The 12,361-nt window shown below is 33.8% G+C and overlaps 2 protein-coding genes and 1 non-coding gene across 3 annotated transcripts; all 3 read right to left on the reverse strand.

Annotated features, from left to right (window-relative positions):
* Positions 1-966: 966 nt before the first annotated feature.
* LOC124910774 (protein LURP-one-related 15-like) lies at positions 967-2,105 on the reverse strand. Its single transcript, XM_047451451.1, has 3 exons — positions 1,853-2,105; positions 1,241-1,474; positions 967-1,161 (listed from the first exon to the last, which is right to left on the reverse strand). Exons 1-3 carry the CDS (start codon positions 2,069-2,071, stop codon positions 1,003-1,005), a joined length of 612 nt encoding a protein of 203 aa, XP_047307407.1. The 5' UTR covers positions 2,072-2,105; the 3' UTR covers positions 967-1,002.
* Positions 2,106-4,113: 2,008 nt separating this feature from the next.
* LOC124910612 (probable protein phosphatase 2C 73) lies at positions 4,114-5,725 on the reverse strand. The gene is made up of 5 exons (XM_047451285.1): positions 5,587-5,725; positions 5,192-5,515; positions 4,989-5,106; positions 4,690-4,913; positions 4,114-4,605 (listed from the first exon to the last, which is right to left on the reverse strand). Exons 1-5 carry the CDS (start codon positions 5,641-5,643, stop codon positions 4,189-4,191), a joined length of 1,140 nt encoding a protein of 379 aa, XP_047307241.1. The 5' UTR covers positions 5,644-5,725; the 3' UTR covers positions 4,114-4,188.
* A 5,207-nt stretch (positions 5,726-10,932) lies between these two features.
* Positions 10,933-11,004, reverse strand: TRNAF-GAA. Its single transcript has one exon. It is a non-coding gene; the product is annotated as a tRNA-Phe (tRNA).
* Between the last annotated feature and the right edge of the window lie 1,357 nt (positions 11,005-12,361).

Raw genomic sequence — 12,361 nt, forward strand, 5'->3', positions numbered from 1 at the left:
ATATATATATGGTCTGTGTTCCATGGATTTTTCAGCCCTTATCATAAATTTGTGATGCTTGAATCTCTCGATAGATCGAGACGTCAGATTATATGGCCGGTCTAAATCGTTGAGTTACTATCTCTATTAGCATTTTGTGCACTGTCTAGCTAAAAAGAAATCGTCGTATTTTCAGTGATTGTATTCAACCTATGCGTATAATTTATATTGTCATTATTACGACATTATTTGATATTCGTTCTGGAAAACTCGTAAAATTGGTTTGGGGAGTCCATCGCCCTTTTTAAAGACATTCGTGAGCGTTAATTTTTTTGTGGTCGTGACCTACCATTTTTATTTTTATCCCTCGATTGTGTTTCATTATTTTTAAATTTTCTGATGTTATGCTGCTTAAATGACTCTTAATTTTTAGTATTTGATGAAACTTAAAAAAATATACAAATTTGAACATTTTTCTTTGGATTATATAAGGTGTGAGTTTCTTGTAGAAGAAGATCCTAATGAAGATATTGATGTGTAATAGAGTCCTTGTGTCATTCTCTGTTGCATTTGTAAAATGGAAATCGATACAAATTTATGATTAGATTTATTTTCATTAAAGTCTAAAATTCAAATTATTCCTATAATTTGAAGCAATTTTTTACTGACCAAACAAAATCTTTTACACTGTGATGTTATTTAAATATAAAGAAATCAAATTTCAAAATTATTTTACAATTAATTAATTATCTAACATTAAATAAATTTATTAGTTGAATGTAGTTTTTCTTCACCCACTAAAACAGTTCCAGGAAATTATTGTAAGATCTAAAAATACAATACTTTGCCAATAATATATTTAAAAATCACTTTATATTTTTCTTATTTTTATATTGGTTTCTAACATAAAAACATAAATAATAGTATTAGAAACAATAAAATATAAATTAACAAACAAATAAATAATTATCTCAAGTGGTAGTGCAATAATACCAACATTATTAATGCATTTTAATCTACAATTTAGTTTGGTGGTTCTTGTTTTACTTCATTATATGTGTCAATATTGTCGAGAACAACTATGAGCGCAACTACGAAAGCATAATCTACGTTTGGATTTACAGTCACTCTGAAATCATCCTTCCCCGTCAATCCATTCATCACAGTCTCCTTCTTACGCATCTGCGATATTTATCGTTATTATTATATTAAGTAAAAAAAATTAAAAAATGTGTGACAAAAATGATTAAATTATACTTACTTTGGCAAGAATAGATTTGGACTTGCCATGTCCAACATATATTTTGCAAGAGCCTTTAGAATAACTTCCTTCCAATCTAAAATCAGAGACTTTTTCTTTCTTGTTATACGCCAAGAACACGTTCAATTTTGTCTTGAATTGCAGCCATGAACTCGTCTTAGCCGTGAAAATAAGATCCTTCTTGTTGGTGCTATCTCCCCTAAATATTTGCCATCTTGCATGCATAGTCATTATCTGTTATTAATTATAAACACAATTAGTCATTAATCATTGAAAATCAAATCTTGGCCAGACATGGCAGATGATCGATTAATGGAGTAAGCAAGGCAGAGTTAAGATTTAAAATCTACCCGAGCTAAATTATTTTCATAAAACCTACCCGGACTACAATCTCGGACTACAATGATAATAATATCAAGTAAACAAACAAAATATATTTAGTTTACTGTCGCTAATTTCCTTTAGCGACAGAAAACTATCAACGACGATATTTTCCCATCGTCAGTGTCAATTTATATACAAAATATTTTGGGTTATCGGGGCTACCGACCGGGTAGACTTGTACATAGATCTGCCCTTGCGATGCGAGTGAAAGTGAGGAAGAAATTTAACCTTTTGACGGAGAGTGATTACTGGGTTTCCTGCTGAATCACGAAGAATGCGACGATCGTGAATAGACCATTTTACTTCAACTTTGAACAAATCATTATCATTCACATCGGTGACTTTGAAGTTTCCCGTGGTCAAAGCTATGGCTTTTCTCACAATTTTTAGCTCAACTGGATAGTTCATGCAATACTCTGGTCCGATCACTGGAATTTGTTGAGTCATTGAGACAAGTTTGAACAAAAGACAGATCAAGAAGAAGATGGTTATGGATATGAGAATAAGAAAAGAGAAATTGATGGTTATTATTTATAATGGAAAGTCGTGCCATGACGATTGGCTAATCAAATTTGACCCGTTTTCATTATTTTCATATAAGCCCCTATGTTTATAGTTGTAGATCATATAAACCTTTAAAATTTTGGTCAATTGACAAAAACATTTAAGACTAATTTCACATATTTAAATCGTTGAGTTATTAACTTTATTATGTTTTTATTATGTTTTTGTGGATTATCTAGAAAAAAAATTGGTGTATATTAAGGATTGTATTTGACCATGTGTCATTTATAACATACGTTATTTTATATTTGTTCTGAAAACCTTCATATTGGTTGGGAAATTCATGGCTTTTGTTAAAATTTATCGAACAAGTTAATCTCTTGGTATATATGGTCTACTATCTTCGTCTTTCATTAATTTTATTTCTTCTGATGTTATTGGTTGTCTTTCATTGATTTTAATTTGTCTGATGTAATGTTTTATTTTGTTGGGTTTAAATTAATCGATGTTTTATAATATTTGATGATTCATTTTTTTTAAAATAATAAAATTAACTTAATAGGTTAAAAATTTATTTATAAAATAAATTTATAATCTCACTCATATACAATTTCTTTTGTCAAACATAAATTTGAGTTTATTATTTGGATTAATGATAAACAAGTATTTTATAACTCTTTAACTCTTTTATAAATAAATTGAAAAATGTGTTGAAATGACTCAAATGAACATGACGAGGTACATACAATATATTTGAAGGATATGTGTTGAATATCTTAATATATATTTGGTTGAAATTTATTTCACCCACTATGTACAATTTAATTGTCTAAAAATGGTGTTTTAAAAAGTTTAGGGTTCTTTAATGCTAGATAATAAGTTTGGGGGCTGATTGATCTTCCCTTGTTAATTTAGGCTTATTTGGTTATTTTGTGACCAATATAGTTTATTAATTAGCACGCGTTTATGATATTTTGATAATTTGATATATAGTGTGAAAAAGGAAAATGAAGAATATTTATACGGATGTGTTTGGAAATTGGAAATAGCTTTTTTTACAAGCAATTAATTATTAATTAAAAAATAAAAGCCCGGAAAGAAAATTACCCTTTTTTAGTAGGAATGGCGAGAAATTAGTTGATGAAATCGGAATAGAAATGACTTATCATCACGTTATTAGTTGGAAAAAAAATAAAAATAAATAAAACGTATTCATTTATTATTATTTTTTTCAAATTTTCTATAAAAATTTTTCTCAAAGCAAATCATTGACGGTCGGATCCTTATCTAGGAATTTGAGCTTCTTCGTGCTCAAGAAAACAAACTCCTTTTAAAAATATAATATTTATTCTCCTTTAAATTATAATATATTTTTGAAAAAATTAAGTCCTTTTTAGGATTTGTTTATTTAAATAAATTTGTTCAGAAAAAATGTTTAAAAAGTGGATTTTTTTTTAATAAAAAAACTTGGAAATTTTAATATTTAATATGAAATTAATTTTTAGAAAATAAATTAAAAAGTATTTTAATATTTTATTATTTAACTAATTAATTTGATTAATGAGAAGATCAAATAAAAATTGTGAGTTTTTTTGAAATTATTTAATATAATATATAACAAAATTTTGAATGATTTTGATGGTCAATAAAAGAATAAAACACATCACACCAAAGGAAGATTCACTTCATGTTCTAAAAGATTAAATTCAAATAATTGTGAAGACTTTTGGAAAGAGGTGAAGTGTCAAAGATTTAACAAACAGAAGTTGACTTTTGAGTTTGAATATGCTTAAAATATATATTTAGAAAATTTATTCAATCCATTTTATTTTGCAGAGAATACAAAAAAGAATGTTGAAAAAACCTTAAAAAATATTTAAATATGTTACAAATTGATAGTTCTGAATACATCTTGAAAACAACTTTACATTAACACCCATGATCATGTTAGATGTAATTAATTTTCTTAATAAACTAGCTTTCTTGCATAATATATATTCAAAACAAGCTAAATTAAATTGTCAATTGTCATTACAAAATAACACTATAAACAACAATAATCATGTTTGGTCTCTACAAACAGGTTCTTGTTTATGTAACACCAATTGAACATCAACCAACCCTTGCCCATCTTTCATCCTTTTCCTATGGTTCATGCCTTGGCTTCGATCCTTCACATCCAAGTTTAAAACCGTATCCAATCCGTCGTCGCTCTTTAGATTTCTATGATCTTCAACCGACCCCAATTCCAATAACCCTTTACTCACGACACTCAAATCATCCGACATAGCTTTTGACATTATAGCCTTTTCTTTAAAGAACAAACACACAACCGCACAATCATCTGTTTTTGATGTCGGAAACTTATGCCTCCATGCCCCAACCGCGTACTCCACTAGTAGCCTCGCCGCTAAGGATCGTTTCCTACACGATCCCACTATCTTTACCACGTCATCGTTTGATAACACATCCCATATCTAAGTCAAAACAATTACACTATTTAATTACCATAAAATGGTAAACTAAAGACTAATTAATATTAAATCGTTACTATAACTTACCCCATCTGTCGCTAAAACCACAAATTCATCTCTTTCTGTTAGCTTTCTATGAAAAACTTGAGGGGTTGAAATGAGACCGAAGTCCTTGAGGCAGAAATCGCCGAAAGCTCTTGCCATGGCTAAACCGGGGCAATTCTCTTCTGGCATCCAAATTCGAAACACTTCTGGCTCTTGTTCCATTGCGAATACTCTTCCACGTCGACTCTTAATTCTTCTAGCCTCGTCTATTAAAAAATAATAAGGGATTAATCAAGTCAACTGAAAGAAACTAATTTATGAGGTTGATCATCGATCCCTACCTGGAAGATTCGGTTTTAAATCCACTGTTAGTTGAATCGGGACAAGATGACTATTATCATCTCTAGTGCAAAGAACAGCACGAGAATCACCTAAATTCGCGACAACTAAATTGTCACCCTGAGAATTTCGACAATTTACTTAAATATGAAGTCAACTAAATCTTAAATTAAAAAAAAAAACTAACATAAATCCAAATTAAGACCTGTTTGACAACCGTGACCGCGGTTGAGCCGCTGGTGTAGGTATCCACGGTTTCTTGATCGCCAAGTTTTTCATCCAAATCCTCAAATGACATGAGAAAATTGGCCTCCCATAAAGCATGCATAGAATCATTAGGAAATGTTTTCTCAGAAACACTACTATTCATGTTGTTGTCTTTATTCTCGAGAATAAATTTTTTATCTTTCGATTTTTTCGATAACTTAGAGGGTAACGTGTCACGGACAAGTTGTGAAACCTCGTGGCCCGAAGGACCGTGCCCATCAAACACTCCCCCGAAAAACATGTCTTTCTCTCCATTGAAGTTCTGCAAATCTCATTGATATTTATTTGAGGTTTTATGTTAAGATTTTTCTAATTATTTAATTAGTTAATTACCTCCCAAACGGTCATGGAATCTTGATTAACCCCTTTTCTTCCTTGTTGGCTATACATTGATACAAATTTGGAAGAACCTTGAAATCTTACTTGAGCCCCATTAACTCCATCTTGAAGATGGTTTTGGTTGTGATTTTGATTTTGATTTTGATTATGATGATAACGAGGATGATGATGAGGATGATGAGGATGATGATTATGATAATAATTATTTAACCTATTTCCTTCTTTAACATCATAGGCTTCTGGGGGCATATGAAATCCTTCATACCTACCAGAAATGCTGCAACATCCACCCATGATGATGAATAATACTCAACAATTTAATGAAATTGAGGAATTACATTCGAGTTGAATATATGGTTTAATAACTATAGGAACTAAAAAAAACCTTTCTAATGGAGAAAGATTGGGTCTTTCATAATTTCAATTTTCAGATTCTCCATGCAAAACAAACAAACAAACAACCAACAAACAGCCTTGTTTTATGTTTGGCTGTACAATTCTCTCTCTCCAATGGTTTCATTAATGTGCTCCTCTCCTTAATTAATACATGATGCCTTCATTATGGTTTCTTAATTTATTAATTTGGATGTTATATTATTTAATTTCGGATTTATTGTGTTAATTAAGATTTTAATGACAAAAGTATATATATACTTCACCATATGGTACGTTTCATTCTGCCAGTTTTAATTGCTTCAAAAACAATTAATTGATCAAATAATAAGCGCTGAAGGGAGATGATTAAACTCAATCCTTGTATTGTTGCTTAAATTACATATTCTCAGATTTTTTTTTTCATTTATTATTAAAATCAGGCACCAAATCCTTTAATGGACTACCCATCAAATTGAAAAATCGCTCCAAACAAAACTGTTCAAATCAAAAATCGCTAAATCAATTATAGTTAAAATGGACATTCTTAACTAAAACATAGAGTTTTACTTGATTTAAAATTAATGATGTATATGTCATTCTAAAGTGGTCCAACTAATAAGTTATTTTATGACAATTTTATTTATTGATTTATTGTAAAAGACAAAATTAGCTTGTTACATCATACCTAATATATAATAAAATACTTTATCATATATTGTCATTTAGTCTATTATACTTAAAATATCATTTTGAATTTAATAAGTGATGCGGTGCGAGTCGAAGAGGCGTTTATGCGAAAGTTGCAGCATCCGAAAATATCTCGCAAGTGTCAGATTTCGACGATTGCCTAGTGTTTTTCGGGCGAAAACGTTTAGGGGCTCAAAATCGCATTTTTTATTAGTTTCGGGTGTTTTTTGCAATTTATTAAAAGTTGTTTATTTCTTTTGCAAGCTAGGGTTTGAGTATTTAAAGGATCTTAAAAACACTTTGTTAGAGGAGGATTATTAATCAGAAAACGAGGTTTCCTCAATATCTATCAATTTCGGTATTCGTAAGAATCAACGAATCTTGATAAAGGTTCATCCTAGCCACGCACGCTGCATCAGTTGGTATCAGTTTCCAGTCGACCCTGAGGTATGCCGCCCCGAAGACAGCCGCGCAACCCTACCCCTGGTGCTGATGATGGTGACCTTGCTGAGTTGCGACGTGAAAACGCTGAGTTTCGCCGTGATAACGACGATTTGAGGCGGCAGGTTGAATGGTTGACGCAACGGATGGATGCATCTATGCACATGCACCACCCTGAAGATGATGTTACGGTGACAGATGAAAACCCTCTCGGTGGTCTTCGGAATCGATCCCCTGAACGCCCCAATCATCGCTGGGAGCAGGCTTTCAGGGTGGACATCCCTAAGTTCGATGGTAGTCTACCACCAGAAGAGTTTATTGATTGGCTTTCTCAGGTTGAAGAGATTCTGGATTTCAAGGAAGTTCCTGCAGATCGTCGTGTACCCCTTGTTACGACCCGCTTACATGATCGTGCACAAGCATGGTGGCAACAGTTGAAACAGACACGTGTTCGTCATGGTAAGGCAAAGCTCACGAATTGGGACAAATTCAGGAAGCATATTAGGGCTGCGTTTCTACCATATAATTACGAACGTAACCTGTACCAACGGTTCCAGAATCTTCGTCAGGGTTCTCGTTCTGTGGATGACTATTCCACTGAGTTTTACACCTTTGTGGCTCGTGTTGACCTGTCTGAGTCCCCTCTCCAGTTGGTTTCTCGCTATATTGGTGGCCTTCGCTTCCAATTGCAGGATATTTTGAATATGTTTGATCCCTTGACTGTTTCTGAGGCACATCAGCGTGCTTCACAGGCTGAGAAACAGCTAGCCAGGCGCGGTTCGGGTAGCTTTGGAAAACAGGTTGTCCCCACTAGTGGCATTGGTTCTTCTTCCCAGCCGGCCCATCCCACCCTAGCCCCCCCTCGCGGCACTACAGCCCCCCCGCAGGGACGTCCCGGTGGCTTGCGTTGTTTCAATTGTGGTGAAGTTGGCCATCGCCAAGCAGAGTGTCGCAACCCAAAGTCCACCAATCGTGGTCTTTTTACTGAGGTGGATGATCCTGACTCTGCTCTTCCTTCAGATTCAGCCCCAGTGTATGATGTTTATGATGATGAGGCAGCGGAGGAGTATGTTTCTGGTGATGTTGGCCCCCTTTTGGTGATTCGTCGATCATGTTTAACCCCTTGTGCTCCTGACAACGAGTGGTTACGCAATAATCTGTTCCATTCCACTTGTACCATCGGTGGCAAAGTTTGCACCTTCATCATTGATGCTGAGAGTTGTGAGAATGTGATTTCTGAGGTTGCAGTTTCGAAGCTGGGTCTGTCCACTGAACCTCACCCCAAGCCTTATCGCCTGTCCTGGCTGAGTCAAGATTGTGTTGATGCCAAATCAGCCCAAGAAGGGTGCTGCCCCCACTCATCATGCGTCCCCCCTGCCACCTTGTTGTCTCGGGGTCCTTTTCAGACCGCCATGGTTGAATCTGGCATGGTGTTTGCTCTATTTTGTTCGCTAATTACCTGTGGTGCTAGTTCTGAGGTTCCTATTCCAGTGCAGCCGCTGTTACAGGAGTTTGCAGATGTTTTTCTTGAGAATCTGCCTTGTGCCTTGCCTCCTTTGCGTGATATCCAGCATCACATTGACTTGGTTCCAGGTGCTGCCCTACCCAACCGTCTTCATTACCGCATGAGTCCCAAAGAACATGACGAGTTGCGTAGACAGGTGGAGGACTTGCTGGCTAAGGGACACATTCGAGAGAGCCTTAGTCCCTGTGCTGTCCCGGCCCTTCTTACCCCAAAAAAGGATGGGTCTTGGCGTATGTGCATTGATAGTCGTGCTATCAACAAGATTACAGTGCGTTATCGGTTTCCTATTCCCCGGTTGGATGACTTGTTGGATCAGTTGGGTGGTGCTTCTGTGTTTAGCAAACTGGATTTTGTCCTTGGGCTGCCACGTAACCAGCGTGGTTCTGATTCGATTTTTGTGGTGGTTGACCGATTCTCGAAGATGGTTCATTTCATTCCCTGCAAGAAAACCTCTGATGCTGTGGCTGTTGCACAGTTTTATTTCAGGGATGTGTATCGCCTTCATGGACTTCCTGCCTCCATAGTTTCTGATCGGGACACTCGCTTTGTGAGTCACTTTTGGAGGAGTCTTTGGCGTTTGGTTAATACTCAGCTGAATTTTAGCAGTGCCTATCACCCGCAAACTGATGGCCAAACTGAAGTTGTTAATAGGTCTTTGGGGAACCTTCTGCGCAGTTTAGTTGGGGATCATCCTAAGGCTTGGGATCTGAAGCTGCCTCAGGCCAAGTTTGCTCACAATCATGCTGTTAATCGCTCCACTGGTTTCAGTCCTTTCCATGTGATTTACGGGCTGTCTCCGCGTGCTCCTCTTGATTTGTTAGCGCTGCCCAGCAAGGTGCGTCCTCATTCCACTGCTGCGGATTTTGTTGGTCAGTTGGCTCAGGTTCATCAGACCACTCATGACCGCTTGGTTGCTGCTACTGCCAAGTACAAGGAGAATGCTGATTCGAGAAGGCGTGCTGTTGATTTTGAAGTTGGTGACTTTGTGTGGGCTATTCTGACTAAGGATCGTTTTCCAGCTCATGAATATAGCAAACTTGCTGCTAAGAAGATTGGTCCTGTTGAGATTGTGGAGAAGATCAACCCCAATGCTTATCGTTTACGCCTTCCCAGCCATGTGCGTACCTCTGATGTGTTCAATGTGAAGCATCTTGTTCCTTTTGTGGATGAGTCTTCTTCTGATGAGGATGATGCGGTTCCAGATTCGAGGACGAATCTTTTCTACCCTGGGGGGAATGATGCGGTGCGAGTCGAAGAGGCGTTTATGCGAAAGTTGCAGCATCCGAAAATATCTCGCAAGTGTCAGATTTCGACGATTGCCTAGTGTTTTTCGGGCGAAAACGTTTAGGGGCTCAAAATCGCATTTTTTATTAGTTTCGGGTGTTTTTTGCAATTTATTAAAAGTTGTTTATTTCTTTTGCAAGCTAGGGTTTGAGTATTTAAAGGATCTTAAAAACACTTTGTTAGAGGAGGATTATTAATCAGAAAACGAGGTTTCCTCAATATCTATCAATTTCGGTATTCGTAAGAATCAACGAATCTTGATAAAGGTTCATCCTAGCCACGCACGCTGCATCAATAAGATATTCTATATTTTTTGTTATGTATTTTAAAATTTTGAGTCATAACTCATAATCCTCACTTAAACTTGAACATGTGATATTTTAAATAAAATATTTTATCACTTAAGTTATACCCTAAATCCTTGTATTTAAAAACTTTTAGGTTTAACAATTAGATATTTCCATAAAAATCAATTCATTTCACATATAGTACTAGTTTTTGCATATAATTTAATTAATAATAGTTATTAGTTTGAATAATGTGATTAATTTTTCATATATAATGACTTAACAAGTTGTATATAATGTTTTGATATCAAATTCTAGTTATTAAACATATAATTAGTCTCATCTATATATGTTAAATAGTCTACTTTTGAAAAATTGTTAAATATATGATTGGTCTTTAACCCTTCAACAGATCGAAGGTATTCTATCATGGGAATATTTAGTGAATCTCTCAATGTTTTTATATAAGTTTATATAAAAATAATAATCTTTGGTGAATCTTCAATGAAATCATTATTGCGCCACCACTACATAAAATATGTTTTCATTTAAACCTTTTAAATCATGATCTCCATGTAAACATTTTAAATCATCATGTATTGTTTTAAGATTTTATGACAAAATAGATAACCAATATATATATAATTGTACTACCAAAAATCTCATAAAACTTTAAAGGATTAACTTCATGTGGAATTAAGAGAAGAAAAAAATATTTAAAAAAAGATTAAAAAAAATTAATGCGGTGAAGGTGGATCGAACACCTATCTTCAGATCTTCAGTCTGACGCTCTCCCAACTAAGCTATCCCCGCTTGATGATATACTTTAAACATTATTATTATATATTAATTTCTTTAAATAATTGGTACGTATTTCATTTTATCGGAATTTAAGAAATATTAATATGGTGAATGTGATTGTGTCAACCGTCATTCATTAATATTATATATTTCTTTTGAGACTTCATTAATATTTGTAAGATATTTTACAAGAGTGGAAAAATCTTTAAACAATTGGTAAATTAACATATATAATTATTATTATAATTATTATTATAATTAATAGTATTATTTAAATGGTTAAGTGATAATATCATTGTCTTATTTTATTATAATTATATATATATAACTAATTCTATAAAATAGACACAATCTTTATTATAAAGTTATGAAGGAGGGAAATGAATATCATATTCTTTTTATCTTTTAGGCTTTTTTTTTATTTAGAATGTTAGGATCCGTTTTTCGTTTGAAGTGCGACTAACCTTGCGGGTTGAGCATATAACTCGCAAACACATTTAACCAGAGTTTGTCGTCTGTCAAGCTCGAACCCAGAATCTCAGAAAGAATAGGATATCTAAATTTTTTACCACAGCTTGAAGAAGGTCTGATTATTTTGTTTTTATAAGAAACTTAATGACAATATTTCGCTTCAGCCAGAGTAGTCATGCAAATGATGCTAAAGATTTTAATAATAGTTTAATAAATTTTTATTTTTTTCTAATTGTTTTATATGCAGGGCGGAACCAGAATGAAAAATTACCTGGGGCTGACTCATTTGCCCGGTTTATTAACTTAATTTGCCCCATTTTTTTTAATTTAGGTGGGGCGGAACCCACCCTAACCAAAGGGCGAATCTAGGTTTTTCACTAGACTTTAAGATTTTTGGTATTATACTATTACGTGTATTAATACGTGAACATATTAATCGGTTAAAGGATTCACTCGGTCTATATAATATAGATTGAGACGAAACTTGTTGCTATCAAGCTGGAAACACTTGTAATTTTTTTTAATCAGATAAGGTAATAAAATTACAACTAGTTAAGACATATTATGCTAATTTAAAACTATTATAACTTCATAGTTACGTTAATTGTTGTCTTTTTTTATATATTTTTCTGTCTCCTTATTCGGTCAATAAACTATCAATTGTAATTTATTATTAGTTGTTATGTTAACCATGTTTTTAGTCTCACATTCTTTGATAGGTTGTCTTAGTTGCTGCGCACTTATCTCATTTTATCATATGAAAACATTTCACCATCAAATTGGTAATCTTCTTACGTTTCATCTATCTATTCACAAAATAATGTGTATTCTCATTTTAGATAATTTATCATATTCACAAGTTTACTAATTTACCTAAAAATATATCATTCAAGTTTTA

This window comes from Impatiens glandulifera, chromosome 7 (assembly GCF_907164915.1).
Source record: "Impatiens glandulifera chromosome 7, dImpGla2.1, whole genome shotgun sequence".
NCBI lineage: Eukaryota > Viridiplantae > Streptophyta > Magnoliopsida > Ericales > Balsaminaceae > Impatiens > Impatiens glandulifera.